This window comes from Sylvia atricapilla, chromosome 11 (genome assembly GCF_009819655.1).
Source record: "Sylvia atricapilla isolate bSylAtr1 chromosome 11, bSylAtr1.pri, whole genome shotgun sequence".
Classification (NCBI taxonomy): domain Eukaryota; kingdom Metazoa; phylum Chordata; class Aves; order Passeriformes; family Sylviidae; genus Sylvia; species Sylvia atricapilla.
The window spans coordinates 9078223-9099569 of NC_089150.1; the positions used below are offsets into that span (position 1 = coordinate 9078223).

The 21347-nt window shown below is 40.7% G+C and overlaps 1 protein-coding gene across 1 annotated transcript in view; it reads left to right on the forward strand.

The window, feature by feature from the left end:
• Positions 1-9485, forward strand: part of CFAP20DC (CFAP20 domain containing) — a 67489-nt gene extending 58004 nt beyond the window's left edge. The window contains 4 exon segments of the mRNA XM_066326518.1: positions 3830-3921; positions 9141-9168; positions 9170-9204; positions 9207-9485. Coding sequence (XP_066182615.1) covers positions 3830-3921; positions 9141-9168; positions 9170-9204; positions 9207-9250 — 199 coding nt within the window. The 3' untranslated portion in view covers positions 9251-9485.
• Positions 9486-21347: the final 11862 nt, after the last annotated feature.

A 21347-nucleotide genomic window follows, 5' to 3' on the forward strand; every position in this document is an offset into this window, starting at 1 on the left:
TTGGTGTGACTGCTCAGCTGCAGCATCTGTCAGAAGTCCCACTGTAAACCCACTCCTCAGAAGTTTATCGATCAACTGCCAGCCCTTAATCTCTAGTGTAATTGAACCAAGAAGATTTCAGCACTCATGAGCTTTTTTTAAAAATTCTCTTCAAGATTTTAGAAGGTTAATGTAGACTTTGCAAACTAACCTGCGGAAGTAGTAAAGGAATTTTTAATATACATTGTGTAAAATGTTTTATCCTTGAAAGTAATACAATGAAACCCTAATACTGTTATGTTTTGATTACATGTCTTGGTGGGAGGGGTTTGAATAGCAAAACTGTTTGTTTTTCTTGGTCATGGAGAGAAAAACATGAATTGAATCAAGACTGTCTTAATAGGAAATATTAAACATTCCAACACATCTCTGTTGCTTCTGTCATTGATAAAAACTTCTTTGCCTCCTTCTCAAGCCATCAAAATCATTAGATCTTACACTTGCACCTCCTAGAAAAAGTAGTTATTTACCTACTGAGTCAGATACATCAAAATAAATGTTAATATGAAATTGAACACCTTTATATAATATTTAAATCCAATAAATGAAGGACAAAAGCAAAGATAAAATCACCCAGCTACTAAAAAAATAATCTCATCTCTGATTTCTCAGACTTATTATTTCATGCAGATCTTCCAGATATGAGACTTCAAACTAAAATTCATCGATTTCCAGAGTAATAAAACCTATTGATATAGCACAAATACTAGTTTAACAACAGATTATTACCTCGTGCCTTCATTGTTTTCTAAATGGATTGCCTCTTTTTTTTTCCACTGGAGGTAAATACCTTTCTTTCTTTCTTTCCCTCTTGCTAATATCCTCTCTACTTTACAGGTATTATTTTCTTTAGAAATTCCCTGATACATGTTTTATATGAAAAACACAAATATTTAAATGCTTCTGGTTAAATGCCAGACTGGTAGAACTGTATATGTACTCTAAAGCTTTTATATTTTGTAACTGTGTTGGTCTGACTGAGATAATTCTCTTTAGAAGTGAGCACTGTCTTTCTCTCTCCTTGCACTTTGGTTCCAGCAGTTGTCCCAGCAGAAACATTCTAGTTCTTCTCTGGCTCTCAAACATTGCTTCCTTTTGCAAAAGCTGTAGTGAATGTGGAAGGAAAGGTAGTTTGGGAAGCAGAGGTGTAGATTAGCACTCACAGTACTTCCTTACCTTCCCTAAATTGGATGCAGTTTCTCTGAGAAATCACCTTTGCCTTTGCTCACTTCATGTTTCAGTGCAATTGTAGAGAATCAGGTTCATGCTGCTCCTTTGTGCTGTCAGCCCACATCCAGTGGAGACGGTCACATTCTCATGATTATGGTGACTGATTTTCAGGCAGATCAAACCACACATGCAAGGGACAGGAATGGAAAATATATTCTACCATGCTACCAGGTATCAGCCTGCATTTGACTGTATTCCTAAAATCTTCTGGAACTTTGGTGTGGACAAAGAGCCTTTGGCTGCATTCAGGAAATGCAGATATGATGACAGTGCCCAACAGCTAATAATGAGAAGTCAGGCAAGCACATGGCTGTGTGGATTGGTTGGACCAACTCCCACTGGCCTTTGCTAAACAGCAGGAGAGAAGGATTGGCTGTGAAGTTAGCCATATATGTGAAAATAATGTTACACTGTAAGAAAATTTTAAATATGTTTTTTACATTTTGACATAATGAAAAATTCAATATCTCTTCCTTTAAGTCTGCCATACTACTTGCTGGATTTCTACACCAACAGTTCTGTTTCCTGAGGCGGAAAATTAGTTTTTTCCATTTTGACTGAAAACAGATAGGTGGTTGTCCCCAGATTCAACCCAGATTATGCACACAGGCCAACAGGAGATGATGTAGAATCAATAACAAGTCCAGAAGTAGCAGAAAAACAAAAGAAAACAAAAAGCAGTCAGCATAGTTTAGCAATTGTACCAGATGACTGAGCCTTGCCAGATTTCTCTGACAGAATCAACTTGTACATGAGATCATGAAGGTTTTACAGAAAACTGAAGTGTAATGCCTATTTTCTTGGTGTTGGACAATCAAGTTTAGACAATTACAGTCTGGAATGTAAAGAAATCTGCCAAGCTTTGGGAAAATCTATCCCTTTTAGACAAAGCCATGGATACTGAAGTTACCTCTACAGCTCTGGCTAATCTCCCTGGCCTGTAGCACAAGTTCACATGCATAATGCTTCTGTGCCAGCTATTGGAACAGCCAGATGGAAGTTGAATCAATCCCAAACCAAGTTTAATTTATTCTTTAGAGCAGCACTGCTCCCATCAGCATAAAACAAACATGGGAATTTATCCTCTTCCATACCTCTTGCCTTGCAATGAAATAGGTTGGTCAAAAACGTTGGATCTGGTTCTATCAAAATGAGGTGATGCATTGAGGTCCCTTGAATTCTGTGTTCAAGTGTTGACTTGCAGTTTTTCAGTCTAGTGAATGTTGATATGGAAGCTTTAATATGTTTCAGCTCTTCACTGCAGCAAAGGAGAGATGGGAACTTAAGAAAACATCAGCTATGCACAATGTGCAGAGATTAATTTCATATGTGAAAAGAATTACAAGGTATGGTTACCTGAACAAAGAATGTCTTTCTGACATGGATGTGTCCTTCCAGGGTTATCTTTCTCTGATAGGTAATATAGATAGATGGTATATGAGTGACTTTGTCACTGCACTGCAGTTTGCAATAAAAAACCGTGACAACAGTAACAATAAAAACAACTCTTCTGCTTTCCTTTCTCTGAGCTGTAGCAATCAAAGGCAGTGTTTCATAAAGTGGGGTGTGTGAAAGGAACATTGACCTTTGTGTGAATCTATGATAGCATGAAAATGATTTTTAGAAGTTATGACACTAGTGTCTGGGAGAGACATAATTTGTCTGTGAATAGAAGAAAGTGCTCTCTCCTCTATGATGAAGATCCCATCAAAATCCTTTTCTTTACAGAAGTAAAATAGATACAGGACACCTGTGATAAGAGTCCTCTATATAGTCTTGCCAGTAGGTAGAATCATGTTACATTCAATAACAAATTTTTTATCTACTACATACAAGATTTTATAACAATAGGAAATGCAAATAAAGATTTATTTATAATGTATTTGCCTAAGAATGTTTTTTCCTCCATATGAACAACATTTAGACTCAATCCTCTTCAGTTTCCTCTTCAGAAAACTGTTCATGGCATCCATTTCCTGTCTAAGCCCATCTCTAACTCACCACCCATCCAGACAGGGAATGTTACACCACAGTTCTGTGTCACACTATTGCAGGGGCACCAGGCTCTGCCAAGTCAGTGGTAACCAAACACAAATGCATTTTGTGATTGTCTTTGAGCCTCTTTCTCTAGAGGGGGTAAGGATTTTTAATCAAATTGACTCCCACGGGATGTTCATTCCAAGGCTTTATTCCTCAGAAAGACTCTGATGGGTCCTATAGGTTTTCAAAGGATAGCTCTGTGTGTTATGGATCCCACCTCCTGTACACCATGTGCTGAGACAGCCACACCAGCTGAAACCTGAAAAGCAAACCTGACTTAAACCACAGATTTAATCTGAACAGAACAGGTGAAAAGGCTAAAGAAGGAAGAAAGCCTTAATATTTGATTACATTAACTGTAAAATTTATTTTTATAATAACAAAATCCAGCTTGATTTTGTTTCAGAACTCTTGACAACTTGCAATATCTTTAGATTTTTTGAAATATTCAAAATAATTAGAAAAACATAGGAACATAAATTGTCTTTTTATAAATTGTATTTTGATTTGTATTTTTCAGGAACTGGTTAAATGTGTTCAGTCCCCCTATCATTCCTGGAAGCCAACAACTAGAAGAGAACACTAAATCTTCAACAAAACAAAGAACTCCAGGTAGGAATTTATGAAGACAATGAAAAGAAGCTAGGTAGAAAGACACTTCTAAATGTTCTTTCTGTAGTGCTGGTATTGCCTTCTCATAGTTTTCTATCCTACTACTTTTTGGTTACCAGTTCCCTTGTTTATTAATCTCAGCTCAAGGTAGCAGAGTTTTCCATGGAGTATTATTTGCCTTTGCTAGAAGAATAACATGGAGTTGCTCTTTCCTGATGTTCTGGCTCTATACAGATTAACTCATAAAAAATGCATCTTATTTGTTAAAAATAAGGAATTTATGCTAACGGGGATGGCAAACCTACATAAGAAAGAACACAAAGACTAAACATTCTTATTCAGAGGCATGATTATACTTGCATAAGAGATCCTTCTCTTATGAAGAAAAATTGCAGATTTAGCTTTAAATGAAATCTTAGTGTGATTTCCTGAGGACTGTTGTCACCAGAGTTACAGGCTTTTGCTTATTAATGGTGTTTGCTTAGAGAATGGTAAAGACCTTAACTGAAACTGGAAAGTCAACAATAAAATCAAGAAAATACCTTCTTTTCCTCAAATGCCCTTTTTCTTATCAGTTATCTTAGAAAAGAAGGTAGAAGAATCATCATCCTAAGAGTAACATAAAATGGTTTGGGCTGAAAAGGACCTTGGAGTGCAGTTCCAAACCCCCTGCCATGGACAGGGACACCTTCCCCTCAACCAGGCTGCTCAAGGCCACATCCAACGTGGCCTTGGACACTTTCAGGATAGAAATTTACGTTTTTCATCGGGTCTCAGGAATTCACTGGGAGCTCTCATAAATCTGACCCCTGTATTCTGGCTGTCCAAGGGGTAAAGACATCTCAGTGATTTACTGTCTGCAATAAATTATGCCCCTCAAATTGGGAACATTTTCATAGACGTAGACTTGTAATTGTTTGTGACAGCAAAATGCAATTTTTCTGTCAGGAAGGGACCTTGCTTTGAAGAATCAAGTAATACGTTGTGTTTAGGGTCCTAAATAAGCCAAACAGAATTGAACAGTCATCCTTGAGCTGTAAGCACATTGGATAAAAATTCATTAAAGGTCTCAGAGAACATTTTTCATTAGTATTATGAAATCCAAGGCTTGTTGCAGTAAACCTGTAATTTTTCTAAGAATTTTAACTGTGTCATTATCTTTGAAAAGCTTTAAAAATAAGTATATTTAGGAATTTGTGTTTCTCTTCTTACCTACACTAGAATTTCCAAACTGTTTTGTGAATTGTTCCTAAACTCATTTTCCTCTAAGCTGAAATATTTTACATCATGTGCCTGTGACTGCATGTTTGGAGAAAAGAAATTGTCTGTATACCATAGCTTTTTATTTTGGCTTTTTATTTTTGTACCTTCATTCAGTCAAATTCTGACTCATGTATATGTAGGAATTTTGTAATTTTGAATAACTTCATACAGGAACTTTTCTATCTCCAGGTACTCAAAAAAAACCCACCGTAATGAGGCAATTATTTCTCCAAGAAATAAGAGAGAACAACAAAGCCATTCCATGACCTTCCCTCCCCAAACAGGACAGTTTGGATTTTTTCTGAACTACTGGACACCCTTCTCTGTGAAAGTAGCAGAGAAGCTGCAGTGCTGTGTGATAAAGCAGCTTCATCAAACATTAGAATCTGGGTATTTTTCTAGATATCTTGGTTTAAGAAAAATCCTGATGGACCATAGTTTGGAGTATCATTTTTGAAAGAGGTGCTAAATAAATTGTGTCCTGTGATATATCTCGAGGACTTTGGGAAAACTTTTTTTCCTTATTCACTTTATTTAAGGTCAGTTATTTGTGTGCCAAAAGAGCTGGTTCATTACTGACAGTTATATACCAGATATGAACAATAAACTGAATGCTCAAATCCATTCCAGAAAATTCTGCTGCCCTGCTTAGCCTCACCTTTTTTTTTATTTTTTTTATCACATTAGAAAATTAATTCTCATTGGAAAATGATCCAAGATTATTTACTCTGTCTGTGCAGTTTTCCAGTGTTCCAAGTATCACAGGATAACAAAAGCATATAATGAGCCTGAAAATCTGCAATGAGTCATCATGTATTCCAGCTAGTAATTTTACCTAAAAGTATCCTTTTAAAATAGTACAGCATTAGTAAATTAATAAAGATTTTTCAATTCTTATATTTTAAAAAAATCTTTAAGTTGAGACTTAACTTTGGGGGAAAAGGTGATTCCTTTCTAAGAAAGCATTTCATTCTGTAGCTCCTGAGAAGTAGTCTTCTATTCAACAGGTTTCCCAGTGCAATAAGAGGAAAATTTAAACTCATAAATATGATAAATTTCCAGAGATTTTTCCATTATTAGGCACTGATGTTCCTGAGGTCTAGACAGTTTTGTTTAGCTTGACATAACAAGAAAATCTCCACATTAAGTGACAGTGATAGAGCTATAAATGCTCTGGAACTTACTTTATGGTATCTTGGTCTTAAGACCAAGGGATAAGGTTATAAAAACTCTAGAAACCACACAGTCTTCTTTTCTGGGCCACAGCTGCTGACAGTATTCATACGGTGACCCTGCAGTATGTAATTACAGGATAGATTTGAGCTCTGTAGTTCAATGTTCAAGGATCATCTTGGAGAAAATATCAGCAGTGTCTTTCCACCACACCATCTGCTGACAGCTGATCCAGTGCACTTGACTTCCATCAGCATCAGAATGTGATCCATGTATCTTAAAGTGAGATTTCCTACAAGAGGTTTTGTAATATTAAAACCGAGAATATGATAAAATACATTTCTGTGAAAAGGGAAACGATTTATTTTAGTTCTCCAGCCTGTGGTGATTATGTAAACACTGTTGACATAATCCAAATAACATCACAGTTATTTGTACATGCATTTCCGGGTTCAGAAGAAGCTGCTGCATGCCTGCCCTGCTCTTTGTTATCTGCGTTTAGACATCTTGATCATGTCCTTTTCCAGAAAAACAATAGCTCACCTGATTTCAGTGGGACAGCATTTCATTTAATGTAAGAGGTATTTACAGGTAATAGCTACCTTCAGTCTTCTTTCAGGTAAACAAAAAAAACCACTCATCCTCTGCAATGTATATCACAGACACTGGTTTTCATTTAAAACCAAGCTATTTTCTCACCTAAAATACCATTTTATTTTTCAGTGATTTAAGAACAAAAGCTTTGATTTTTCTTTCACCATGAGATGCAAATTAAACTGCCAAGAGGCTTTTTCATGCAGTTCTGAGCAGCTTCAACCCCAAAAGTGTGGGTGTTGGCAACATGAACAAAGATGGAAATTTGCTTTGGGAGTGACCTGTTGATCAGTTAATTTGGCCGCAAGCATTTCTTTCCTATATATGGTCAGGTTGCCCAGAATGTACCACTTGAAACAAGAAACCTTCTAACACAACCATTACATACATAGGAGTCTTGTAGAAGAATATCACTTAATTTAAATAGTACTTCTATTTAGGAAAAAGAAGAGCAATGAGGTTTTCATACGTCTGCTCAGAACTGAATGCTCCATGCTGCCACTGGAAATTCGTTGCAACCCCTAGAAATGCCTTATAATGCATTTGGGGGTCTTTTGAGCTACTAAAAGAAAGAAGCCTGAGTTTAAAAACAAGATAGATCTAGAAAACTAAGTTCTCCTTTTGGTCACATGAAAATACATGCAGGTAATTATTGACATAAAGGTATAAATCCAGCTAATCCTGGATACAATATAATCTTGATTTGGTATAAATTCAAGGCACAGGGGGAAAGAGGTATATCTTGGATGGGTCTGAAGAATTTCTTATTCCTAGCTCAAACCACGGAGTATATTGAGTGGCCAGTTCCAAGGTAAAGAGAGAGGGACATTTAAGCTTAGGGGAGAAAAGAGAATAATTTTGAAGCGTTGCGTAGGCACTGAAAAGCAAAATAATAAAAGGAAGAATGCAGTGGAAAATAACAGCATGGTTTCAGATGAAATTGCAAGGCTGTGTGAGGGAGTGAGGCATGAACACAATTTGCTTGTGTACTGTGATCTGAAATGGAGAAAAAGACATTCAGTTCTTCATCTTCTTTCTGCACTGCATCACTTTTCCCAAGAGCCGTCCAAATAAAAGATCCCAGTTAACCTCATTTAGTTTCCTAGGCCTGATGAAGCACCCACAGCAGGGAGGGAAACAAATTGGCTTTACCTTTTTATCTTTGTTTAGAGTGAAAGACAGTTTCTTTCTGATGGTATTTGTTACATGCTAGTAAGGAAACAAAAGTGAAATCTCTTCTAAAAGGATGAAGTGCATACTTCCGTATGCATCAAATGCACCAACCTACTTTCTGGTCTCCAGATAATGTAACCTATATATTGCTGTGTGATCCTGGCTGTAAATAGACTCTTGAGAGTTGTGAAACCATTGCCATTTGCATAACAGGCCATTACTTATCATGGAGCTTTAGGGCATACAAAGCACTCAGTATTAGCAGGCTGAGTATGGGATAAACATTTATGATGAAATTCAAGATACAGATTGCATTCAGCTGTGAATTATCCCCTATCAAAAAGCAAGAGACCATATGACTTAAATTTAGCTTATATGAAAGACACACAGGTTCAGAAAAGAAGCTATAATATGTAAAGCATCTGTAAGAAAAGCCTGTAGGGCTTTATCAGTGTATTTTAGACTAAAGATTCATTTCTGTTACATGAAAACTTTCTTGCATTTTGTATAACTTTAGACAATCTAGATTCAAAATTTTTATTATCTGGAAGAATCTTTTTTCCTCTCTGATACTGAAAGATCTTTTGCACAGATTTACCTATCCTGAATATTCAGGTGACATATTGGATACCAGAGATCTGAATTCTTTCATTCTTACAGGCCTTAAGTATGCACTGGCTGTCTTTGTTCAAGCTAAAAAATGACTAAGGTTATTGAGGAAAATACCACTTGTGAATACTTTGATCCACTATTAGTAAAGGTGCTTCTGGTGAACTGCTCCATTGGACTTTGAAAAGTCCAGTTGCTAAGCAAACTCCAGCTGACCTCCCTTCATCTCAGTTAAGTACAAGTCTTCAGAAATATAATAAAAATGTGAATTGCCGTTATCTTGAAGGCAACAATTGAGAAGTCAGAAGATTATACATTTGAAAGAAAAAAATCTCACATCTGACCGATATTTCCATATTGTTGTTTGAGGGAATAAGAGTGATTTATTCTTACTTTCTTTTACACAGATGAAGATCACCTCAGTGCTGAAAAAGATGGAAGTCTTGACTCTTTTGTATCATCCATGTCTGAACGTTACTTTGACCCGAATTCTGGGAAATACTACAAATTGGCATAGTCAGAAAATCAGAGGATATTACTTTGTATTCATAGTATCTTCTAACTTCCTGTAAAATCTGCCTAAGCCATATAATTTATTGTATAACTTAAAACTTAAATTAAACAATAGTTTTGCAACCAAATTAATATATTTGGCAAATAGTGTCTTATTTTTATAGTTTTGTATTAAAATGCGGTGGAAGATCACATACCATAAAAGTTCCTTGTGTTTAAGACAATTATTTGTTAGTCTGATTTATATTCCAATATTCCATATGAAAACAAATTAAGCTGAATCAAGAAGGTTGGTGGTGCTTATGTGTAAATCGTGATTTTACTCAAATAAAATGAAAAAAATCATTACTTGTTAACTGTTTATTTTTAATTGGTGAGGTGCTGAGGAAGGGTAACAGCTACCATTGGCTTTACTGCTGTAACAACACAGGGCTGAAGAGTGCTGAGGGATTGGTCCAACACTCCAAAACTGGAGTCCTTTTCAGGTAAGGCAAGGAGCTGAGTGTGTGACTCATGTGGCAAGCTGTGCTCAGAGAGCAGGTCTAACATGTTTGTATGAGTTTCTCCATTACACATTGCAGTAAAATAATGCAATTCATTTAACACATCTGTATTGGGTTTCAGTGCAGTTTTCAGTGAGGGTCTTAAAATTCCAGCTTGGAGTTTTAAATTGCCTGCACCACTGTGCATTTTTCTTTTATGGTATGTAAAATAACTCTCCTGATCACAGAGAAAGAATACAGATAAAAAGCAGAACATATGTAGCATCTGAAAATGAAATCACTATGTAAAATGACTCAAATACCATGCATGTATTTTATTTGTTTTATCTATTTATGAATTTATTACTGTGTATGGATACTGTGTACTGTACTTAGATCTCAAATCCAGTTAACTTGACCCTGATGTTTCTGGCTGCTGCTCAGGTCCAAGCTATGCCCCACATTCCCAGCCCCAGAGCAAGTTCTGCTTGCCAAGAGCATCCCCCAACCAACAGGACACTTGTCTAAGGGATAAATAAATCATTAAAACATCAGCTGCCAGGTAGAGGAGAAAAGGTGTTGCTCAGGAACTGTCCATGACACAAGAAGGCCAAGGAGTTTTGTTTTAATGGAGTTGTGTCAGTGGAACATCTTTGGAGTCCACCAGTTCAGTACAAAACACTTTGCTGGAAACAGCTGAAGGGAATGTGAAAGTCTCATGGCAAAAGTGATCTATATGCATTTCTGGTGACTCTTGTTCTAAGTTTCTAAGTTGATTATATCCAGTGCTATCCCCCTGTAATTCTTTCCAAGCTGACTACTCAGTGAATTTTTAAGAATTATGTATTTGCATGTCATAAAGCAAGCTTAGTAAGCTCACTGCAAGTGATTTAAAATTATATGCCTGTAAATTATATGTAATTGTAGATCCCAGTTAATGAATATCCTAGAATCAATTGAAAATGCAGTTGTTAATAGTGGCTTGGCATAAGATCAGATTGTGTATTTGGCTCTGTGGCAGGTACAAACATATCATCACAAATTGATTCAAGGAAGAGTAGCACTGAAATCCACAGGAAGACAGATACTGCACTGAGATAATTTACTTACCCCGCTTTAGCCAGAAAGATTTGTACCTGTTCCTGCTAATGCCATAATCAGTTTAAAAGTTCAGTGAAATCATAATTTTAACTTTCAAAAGTCAGATGCAGGTTTGTACATGCTTGTGCATATCTGGCCCTTTTAGCATCATTTAGTGATCAGGACCACGCTCCCTCTGTTGTGGCAAGAGTATTTAAAACATATTATTAATATTCTTTCACAGCCTTATGTCTCACAGGAGAGGTTGGGTGTTCCAGGACACCACTGTGAGTCCATTCCTGATGCACCTGAGATAGCCACTCTTGGGAGAGAAGAACCCAACTGAATACTGGCTGCAAACTGGTGTCAGAGGGGTTCTCTGCCAGCGCCTGTCTGGGCAGATGTGCTTGTCCTGGCTTTACAGCAAGCAGTCACTAACCTGTCACATACAGGAGTGCACCAGTAGGCCTCCAAAGCTTGGGCAAAAGGGAGTCCTTGGAGACCCCACACTCTTATCCCTGCCTTAATGAGCCAAGGAGTCAGGTGAGTAATGACAATAGGTTCAGGGTGAGTCTGTTGTTCCCCAGTTCATAGTCAAGTACAAATAGGATCTGCTTTCTTGTCATTAGCACAGCAATATTTTATAGGTAAGCAGCTGTAACCTGCCTTTCAAAATCAGCAGTTTGGGATCCTTGCCCTTTGAGTTCTAGTTAGCAGCTTTATGTCTTCAGCATCCACGGGGATTGATTGCCGTGATGCTGCAAACAACACCTCTGCCTTGAGCAGCATGAGAGGCTCACAAGGGCTCTGAGTTTTGCTCACAATGTTTTTCTTCATCATCATCCTGTGCACTTCAAACTAAAGTACTGCTGACACGCAGCAGGTGCTTTGTTAAGCCAATTTGTCAAATCCAGCAGTTATGGCAAGTGATGAGGAACACAGAGATTTGCTCTTAGCAGTCATGTGCAGTGTTTGAGCCCAGGAGAACCACACAGTTCTCACTAGACCATGCTTTCCAACAAGTGAAAATACCTGAGTCTGGGCATAAAGTTTCAGGTAATGAAACTGCAGGGATTTATTTCTACAACCCTGACATCAGTTATGATTTTTGGGAACAGAAATTTTGAAATGCGGTACATTTTATTAAGGCTTCATTAATGTTCCTTGGACCTGCATTAAAAATAGAGGAATTGAAGCTGGTAGAGCTGCTGGAGTCAGCAGATCACAAGTCAACCAGTTGGTCTCTCAGGTCTTTCTATGTTCCTTACAGATGTGAGATGTAACTGATAGTTCTGCTTTATTTCTGCTTGCTAAGAAACTAAGCTTTCAGATAGTTCAGAAGGAAGAAGAAATCTTTAAAACACAGTTTATTGCTTTAAAACACAGCCCACAGCAGTGTGTTTCTATGTTGCAGGAGCTATTCTCCTCATTCCTCATTCTTGTCCTAGGTCTGTCTACCAGGGTTTTCCCCAAAGTCCAGCCAAATTACCAGGTTTCAGCCTTCAGGTGTCTGGAGAACAGCAGCACTGAGGTGCAAATCACTGACAACCTGGTACCTTGTGGTATCCCGTGGACTCCTCCAAGCAGCTCTAAGATTTCATACACACAGATACACACACAGATACACAGAAGGAAGAGACCTTCAAGATCATCAAGTCCAACCCATGCCCTAACACCTCAACTAAATAATGACACCGAGTGCCACATCCAGTCTTTTTTCAAACACATCCAGGGCGACTCCAACACCCCCCCAGGCAGACCATTCCAGTATTTGATCACTCTTTCCATAAAAAAAAAAAAAAATCCTAATATCCAACCTATATTTCCCTTGGTGCAGCTTAAGACAGCGTCCTCTCGTTCTGTCAGTTGCTGCCTGGAGAAAGAGACCAACTCCCACCTGACTACAACCACCCTTCAGGGAGTTGTAGAGAGTGATAAGGTAACCCCTGAATCTCTTTTTCTCCAGGCTGAAAAACCCCAGCTCCCTCAGTCATTCACCAGCCTCGTTGCCTCCTCTGGAAGTGCTCAAGTGTCTCAATGTCCTTCCCAAACTGAGGGGCCAGAACTGGACACAGCACTCGAGGTGCAGCCTCAGCAGTGCCGAGTCCAGGGGAAGAATGACCTCCCTGCTCCTGCTGGCCACACCGTTCCTGATCCAGGCCAGGTGCCATTGGCCTTCTTGGCCACCAGGGCACACTGCTGGCTCATGTTCAGCTGCTGTCACCAGCACCCCCAGGTCCCTTTCTGCCTGGGCACTGTCCAGCCACACTGTCCCCTGCCTGTAACGTAACTTTGTAATCTCACAGTGTGTACCCAAGTGTTGTCTGTACCTGAGCCTCATTATGCCAAACAAAGAACACACTCTGTCCTAAGGAGCTTACTGTAAGAAATCAATATTGATTTTTCTCCTCTGCTGCCTGGGTTACTAGGCGAGAAAATACAAAAAGTCTTTCTTTATTATTCACATATTCTTTAGCCATAAAGCATTCTGTTCAGAGGCACATCCTCAAACACTGAGTCAAGTGGCAACGATAAACAGGCTGGAAAACCCTTGAAAATAATTTTGCATAATGCATTTCATATTCAATCTATTTTTCTTGGTATTTCTTGGTATTTTCTTTATTTATTTATACTTCTCTATTTTCATGGTATTTCTTTTATTAAAAAAAAAAAAAAAAGGCTTAATTTTTTAAGCAATGTGCTACATGTAAAATGAAAAGACAATCCAGTCTGTCTTTCCCATGTGATAATGCTGATAATCATTGCTTTTCTCATGGTTACTATAGAAACTTGGCATCCTTATCTGCCACCTTTTTTGGCACCTTGAAAAAAATTATTTATGTTGAGTTCTCTGATAAACTGAAAGCTTGGTTTCACAATACCCATGGGAAAATCTAAGTGTAACAACAATATTTGTCATTTCTTCTTATTTGGTGTTTACCTTGCTCATTAGCAGCTGTAGAGGCATTTGTGACTGTGACGTTCAGGGATGCTGCTGCAGGCATTGTCACCAGCACAAATGCACAAGTCCTGGATGAAACCCAGGAACAGCCGTGAGCTCCCAAGGGCTCACAATGAGCTGCCCAGGATGCAAAGACCTGAGCAGGATTTTGCTCTCATCACATCACTCTAAAAGCAGTTCTGTTTTCAAATTTGACAGTTTTCAAGTGCAAAAATAATCTGTGGGCATTAAACTACATGGTAAGAGTGATTAGGAAGGTTCCTGTGGTAAATCAGTGGTGAATCAACAGTGCTGTGATGCTTTTAATCCCATTCCAAGTATATTCCATCCAGGCTGCATGGCAGACAAGAATGGACTTTAGCTGGGGATGCTGAGGAGCTGAGAGACATTTTTGGAGGTGGGAACAAGGCCAATGCAAACACCAGATGTCTCAGCTGAGCCCAGCTCCCCAGCACTTCCACATTTCTTTTGTTCTAAGGGCACGAGAATTATGCTTGTAACAAAGGTTGTTTCTCTAGTTGTGTCAAAATGTGGCCCAGATAGATCCCTCTGCTTGCACAGCCCCTGCACTGGTGTCCTTCAAGATCTCTGCACAGAAATCCCTGTGGCACTGGAAGAGAAAGGAGATGTCAACACCTGAACAGCTGCTTTTGGCTCCCAGCCTCGGGCACAATGGTCCAGCTGCAGGGGGCTGCAGGGGGACAGAACATTCTGCTAAAGCCAGAGCATTTGGTGATCCATCCCTGCAGCTGTGGCACCTTCAGTAGATCTTGGGGTTTTAATTTGTTGTCATGTCCTTCCACCAGGAGTTTTGAAGAACAGACAGATTTGAAAGATTACAGAAACAGGTTACAAAACAGCAGAAGAAAAATGCTATCAAGAGCCATTAAATAAAAGGCAATTTTACTTTTGCATTGTGGTTGGAGTGCTCCTGGGGACTAACACTGTGTTCTCATCCCAGTCCTCACAGGTATCCTCACCTGGCCACTGCCAGAGAAGAGGTTCAGGCTATGCCAATAGTGTGTCCTCTGCACTGATCCATAGAGCAACAGTAAAATACTTTTCATAAAGAAACCCAGCTAGGCTCTCGGTACAAACTGCTAGTGCACTTCAAAAGATGTTTACATTAGACTGCTTGGAGGGTTTTTCGATGAAAAAGTTTATTATTGGATGATTGTGCATTTTATCTGTGTGGGAGATCGAAAAACCTGAGGTCACAGAAATTACTGACGTTGTTTTAGAGCACTGCATATTTATTAGACCATCTGCTGCTGCAGCACTCAAGGCAGAAACTTCATACAATCTATTCACAGCTACTGTTTTACCACCTGATGTGCAAAATACCAAAGCTCTGGATGCATTTATTACAGCACTGAGTAATTTTCTAATGAATACATAAAGCTCAGGAAACATCCCATGCACGAGTTTCCTGTACATTAGGCTGCTGTTTTCTCACTGGGGCTTGAGAGGGGCTTCTAAGGAGAAATACCATTGTGTCAGTGCTCTGAAATGTCAGCAGGGTAAAACTGAGTTATTCCAGCTGTGTGCAGGCACATCCCTGCACAGGGCTGCCCATCACACTGCAGGGATTGAGCAGAGGAAAACAGGGATGGACAGGGGCCATGTGGGAGTGTCCAGACACCAGTGAGGGGCTCCTGCCATCCTCAAGGGACTGCTGCTCCTCTGCAGTGCCATACAGTTCCCCCAGTGCATCAGGGGTCCCAGGGTGCCCAGCCCCACTGCTGCCTTCTCTGGGGGGATACTGAAGGGGCCAGAGCTAAACACTTGCTGTGAGAGCCCCAGACAGGAGCCCAGGGCATCATGTGCTGGGCAGCAAACACAGATGTTATTGTGAGGGATGTGTTTCATAAAAGAGACCCTTCCCCTCTGCACACTTACAGCCACTCTGGGACTCTACACTCAGCCCAATACAAAACATGGAGAATCCTCCATCTCTGTCTGAAACAGCTTCATCCTGCCCATGGGTGTCTGCCATGGCATCAGAGCTGGGGGTGGTGAGGGCCTGGCAGCTCATCGTGCCACTGACACATTTCAGTGCCCTTGCTGTGCATTACACCTCATTTAATATGATCTATAAATCCTCACGTGCCAATAGAAGTGTCTGGTCAGGCTGTAAGGTGCTCCAAGGACTCATCTTTTACAGATATCTTCTGTTAACTTACAGCTCATAAGCAAACCAATGCACAGCAGGTTCTGAGACAGCCGAGAGAAATCTGTCAGCTCACCTGGGTCCATCCTCCCATCCCCTGCTGCCACTTCCCCTCCAGAGCCACCTAAGAGCTCCACGCACACACACAGAAGGTATTTAAGGTATTTATACCTCCCCCAAAGTGAAACAGGAGGCTTGGTATCACTTTGTGCACTTCATCACATTGAAGGTAATCATGGGAACTCTTTGCCACTGTTACGGGTTAATGATGCATTGTTTGAATGGGAATGAGATATCTGTAGTCAAATTTACAGCTGGAGCTGTAGCACGGAGTGCCAGGCAGAGTCCTGGTGCTGACCACAGTGCTGCTGCCACTGTCTGTGGCAGGGAACTGCACCCAGCCCTGGTGTGGCTGGTGGCCCAGGGGAGCTGCTGCCCCAGCTCTGCTCTCTGGGACATGCTTTTCTCCTCCCGGGGGTCTGCTGGCTCAGACCCCATCCATGTGCACCCCAGAGCCCAGAAAATCTTGGCAACAGACATTTGTAGGGCTCTGCATAAAGAACCCAGTGAAATAATGATAAGGGTGCTAATTCATGAATTTGCTTTTCCTTCCTGGTCCTCTGACACCTCCAGCTCTGCAGCCCTCTCAGAAATAAACCCTGTGCCAGGAGATTAAAATGTACAACTACGTGACACCTTATAAACCACATAAATATGAACTGGCAAGGCCCTGTAACAATGAAGGATTTTGCACAAAATGTTCAGGCACTAATTCAGTCTCAAGGCTCTCCTTCCACTGCAGTGGGTATGCAGTGCCATTATGAAACCTTGACTGAATTATAACCCTTAATTCTTCTAAGGTACCTTTTATTCTGTCTTCAGCAGGGCTTTATTTTGACCCAATCATGAAGATAAAGTGCCTAAGAAATACAAATTCACTTAGTGATAAGTTTGTTTTCCCTGGTAAAACCTGTTATATGCTAGGAAAACACCTATTAACTTGTAGATTATTTTAAAACTAATGGATAATTATTATCCATGGACTTTTTTTTTTCCAGGGAAGAGTTTAGTTGGCTGAATGGTCCCTTTCCATTTGCAGCACTGATGTTTCTCTTCCCCTGCATTAAAACGTTACCAGATGTTATCAGAACAAATGGTTGTGCTTTCGCCTTTGAATTTTCTTTCACATTTTTGACAATTGCTTTTTATATCTTGCATAAGTCACTGTAACACATGATAAAGTAAAGTAGATTCAATGCTTGTGAATAGTTAAGACACTGTTTCTCCTTTATGCAATAGCCTGTAACTATATTTTAAAGCATTTAAAATCTTTTATCAAGCACATTGGCACATTGTTGTAGCTGGATCACTGAGCACACTCTAACAGCTCTTAAGAGCTTTCTCACACTACGTAAATCCTTCTTTACTCACGGGTTATTGACCACAGTGGTTCTGGGTGAGCATCTAATGCCAATCCCCTCATGGGTGACACTGCTACCACATCACCATGGAAATCCCCAAAGTTCCTCTTAAAAAACCAATCCAGGTGTTGAAGATCACCACTGCTTCCATAGGGAAAGCAAGCTGGAGAGATGACACCCTTTGCAGTGAATTTATGAGTGGAATAGCCCATGGCCAAGCAGAGAGGAGCCCCTTGGTCCCAGTGGAAGAAGCTCATGAGAAAAGCTCCAGTCTTGTGTGCGACAAGGCAGCAGGAGCACCTCATCCCCACAAGGGTCAGTCCTGGGGGAACAGGAGGTGACACCCTGCACTTGTAACCAGCCCCATGACACCCAAATCTGCAAACCTGTGTATCCCAAACACTCAGGACACCATTTGTTCAGGGCAATCTGCACTCAGTGTGGGTGGAAGGGGGTTATTTTGCTCCTTTTCTGAGCTGATTTATGACTTGTTTACTTGTATGTCTCACCCACACTGCTAATATTGTAATTAAACCTTGTTAAACTGCTCAGGCCCCCCTCAGGCATGTGTTGTAACATATTTTTTCCCCCAGAACCATAATTATTGTGTAGGGGGGAGGGGAAAGCCTGGGTGGTGAGGAAGGGTGTCAGGCCAGCTTGGTTTTAATAAATACCTATTTAGCAGGCAGAGGACGTTTAGTGCTAAATCAGATTGTGTATTAAAAGTAGAAATTGCTGAGATTGGTGTTTACCTGTGAAACCAAAATTACTTCATGAAGAAAATAATTATAGATGTGGTCTCTCTAAGAAAGCAGTTTTGAGCCTTTATTAAATAGTTAAAATCAAGATGTGCTGCTGTGAAGCACAACATCAGCACATTGTGCGAGGGTTGTTTGGGAGGGGGCTGTGAGCTGTGTGTTGTACATACCCCACAGAGCTCCAGCCCACAGTTTTCCAGTGCACTGCAATGTTTTCTAGGAGATAACAACTCCCATGAAGTAATATTAAAGCAGGTGAAACAGGGCACAGGGGAGGTGTTTTATTACCAGAAAAGGCTGATGAGTTCAGGGAATTATTAGGGGAAAATGAAATTTATATTAATAATAGTCATTTATTACCTGTAACAAGACAGCAAACACCCTAATGAGGGAGTGCAGAGGCATCGGGCTCACCACCGCTGTGGTGCTGTTCCGGAGCAGCCCTTCCCCTGACTCTAAAGCAGCTTCAGTTCAGTGCTGGATTTACTCAGGGTCTTCTCCTCTGCAGCAGATCCATCAGTTACTCCCAGGAGAGTCTCTCTAGAAGTGTGTCTGCAGCTGGGGGCTGTGAGTGCAGTGGGAGAGCACCGGGGTGCCCTGGCAGCTGCTTGGCCACGCGTGCAGCACCAGGGAGGTGCTGGTGGCTGGGCAGCAGCTGACAGATGGCAGCAGAAAGCCCCAAATACCCTGCAAAGGTTTTTGCAGGGCCAGGGAGCTGCTTACTGTCACCTAAACCTGCAGTGGACACAGAGCCAGGAGCAGGGTGGCCCTTTCCTGTAACTCTCCTCCAGCGCCGCTTTACGAGACGGCTCTTCCAGGAACGGTTCCCTGGTGTTGGAGCTTTACAGCTGAGGCACGCTGGAAGCTCACCAACAACTGCTTGGATCTGGTCTATTTTTAGTCAGTCCTGTCCAGAAGGGAACAGTCTTTCCTGAAACAGGTGTTGCTCCTGGATGAGTGGCTTAGCAGAGGATCTGGGAGAGTCGCTTGAAGGACAAAGCTGCAGAAGAGCCCCGGGTCTGGTCAGAGCTGCTGCTCCAGGGGTTGTGTGTCCTTGGGGCAAACAGCTCCTCTCCCCAGCACACATCACTGCTGCGCCAGGGCAGCAGCTATTCAGCACCAGCTGGAGGGTCTTTAAAATTTAGTTATTTTGGAAGGAACTGCTGAGGTGCTCAGCAGTTCACCACGGTCTAGGCAGCGTGGGGGGTTTGGGTTTCATGGGCTGAATATGAGTGTCTTTACTCTGGATTAACAATTTCCCCTCCAAAGGATGGCAGAGCTCTGGTGAAGGACCCTGAGTAGCCCAAAGGCTTTGACTCTTGCCTTCACCCTGACTCTTCACCTCAGGGACTGCACCACTCTCCACGCAGCTCCTGGATTGATTCTCAGTGACTGCTGGAGGTGGGAACAAAAGGAGGGGAAAATAGATGGATTCTTCTTATGGAGCTGCATGAAAAAATTTCTTTATAGAGTTTTTCAGGCAATTAGCCAGTGGTACCAAATGGCACATGGACTGACTCCTATAAATGCACTGGTTACCATGCTGCCTCACAGAAGTGGATGGATATTAAAGCCATGCAGTTTTCAAGGAAGTGCAGACAGAAGTGCAAGGAGTTCACCCAGCTTGGCTCAGCTATACTCTGTGTGTGTGTGTGTCTGTGTGTGTGTTCATTAAAGGGAGTCATTAGTTCTGGTACCAGTTCTTTTGAGTCAAACATGAGTCCAGCTATAAGAATTCTCAACAATCATGAGTTTTTGGATGCTTTAGAAGTGCCATTCATTGATGTGAGAACAGCATCATGCACTGCCTTAGTCATGAGGGAATCACTGTGGTATATGTTACACAAATGCCCCTCATGTTAGGCCAGTCTGGCTTGAAAAGCTCTGGAGAATTTGCACTTTTGCAAATTTTACCATTTCCTTTGGTAGCATCAGCCCCTTGCTCTGGGGCCAAACTGTCTGTGAACTGCATCATGGCTGAACATCCTCTTGAGTACAGAAAAGGAAAACATAAACTATTCAAATACAGCAGAGAGAAGAAAGACTTTTCACCCTCTAAAACCATAATGCCTGAGCTCTCGGTGTGTTGTCACTGTAAGGGACACTGGGTCAGGGCTCCAGCACAGGGTTTCATGTTCTCTCAGGCATCTCCTTTGCAAAGTGAGGAAGGCAATTCCAGCCTCTCACTCATCAAATCCCTCAGTCCACTTGTCTCAACCAAGAGTAAAGGCTAAATAAACACATCTAAACAACTGAAAAGCACGTCAACATCCAACTTCAAAATAAAATGCAGTGAAGTGTGAAATTATACCTTTTATTCCATAAATCTTCAGCAAGCAGCATAGTTCTATAGCTTGTATCACGCTTTAATACTGGCAGAATTTAACACACCATGCAAAGCCCCATAAGGTAATTACATTTCATCTCAACAAAGCAACAAAATCCCAGCTCATTCAACCCCCTCCATCTGAGGAAGGATTATAGACAATTCAACGCATGTTGATTTTTCCTGGTGATAAATCCAAAGCAGGTCACCAATGAAATGTAAGTGTGGGTTTCCAAGGCAGCTGATTTACAGGGGAAAAATAAAGATGTTATTTGGTGTCCTTCAAGGCAGTGTCACCCTGCTTTCTGAATCTTCCTGAAGTTTATCCTCCACCTAAAAGAAGCTTAAAATTTAAAACTTAACCTTGAACAGACCATTTTGGCATTTGGCAATTGCCCCTGTGCAGGCTGTTTATGTTCTTCACAGTAGATTCCTTTCCAGCTTTTAAAGAGGTATTTAATTTTGCAATAAATGAGGTTGTATGAATGATGATGAAGATGATGATAGAAAGCCAGCAGAAAACATTCACAGCCCCACATCTTGTAATACCAACCATCAATCTCCAGGGGTTTGGACACTCCAGACCCACAGACCAGACTGGAAATACTTGTCATCAGAGCATGTACTAGCTGCCCTTCTGCCAAACCAAGGGTATCTCTATATACAACAAACCACAATTAATTTAACTAATTTATCTATTAACTGCCCTCAAATAAAGCTTCCAAACTTTAATTAGGCCTTTGTGATTAAATGCAATTAAAACCCTTAAAGCAAGTCAGCAAGGACTGCAGGCACTCTCATTCCCAAAGCCAGCACACAGCTACAAACACACACAGGAATGGATAACTGAGGGTGAGGACAAAAGCATCTTTCCCCGGGCACAAAGTAACATGACTTTCTAT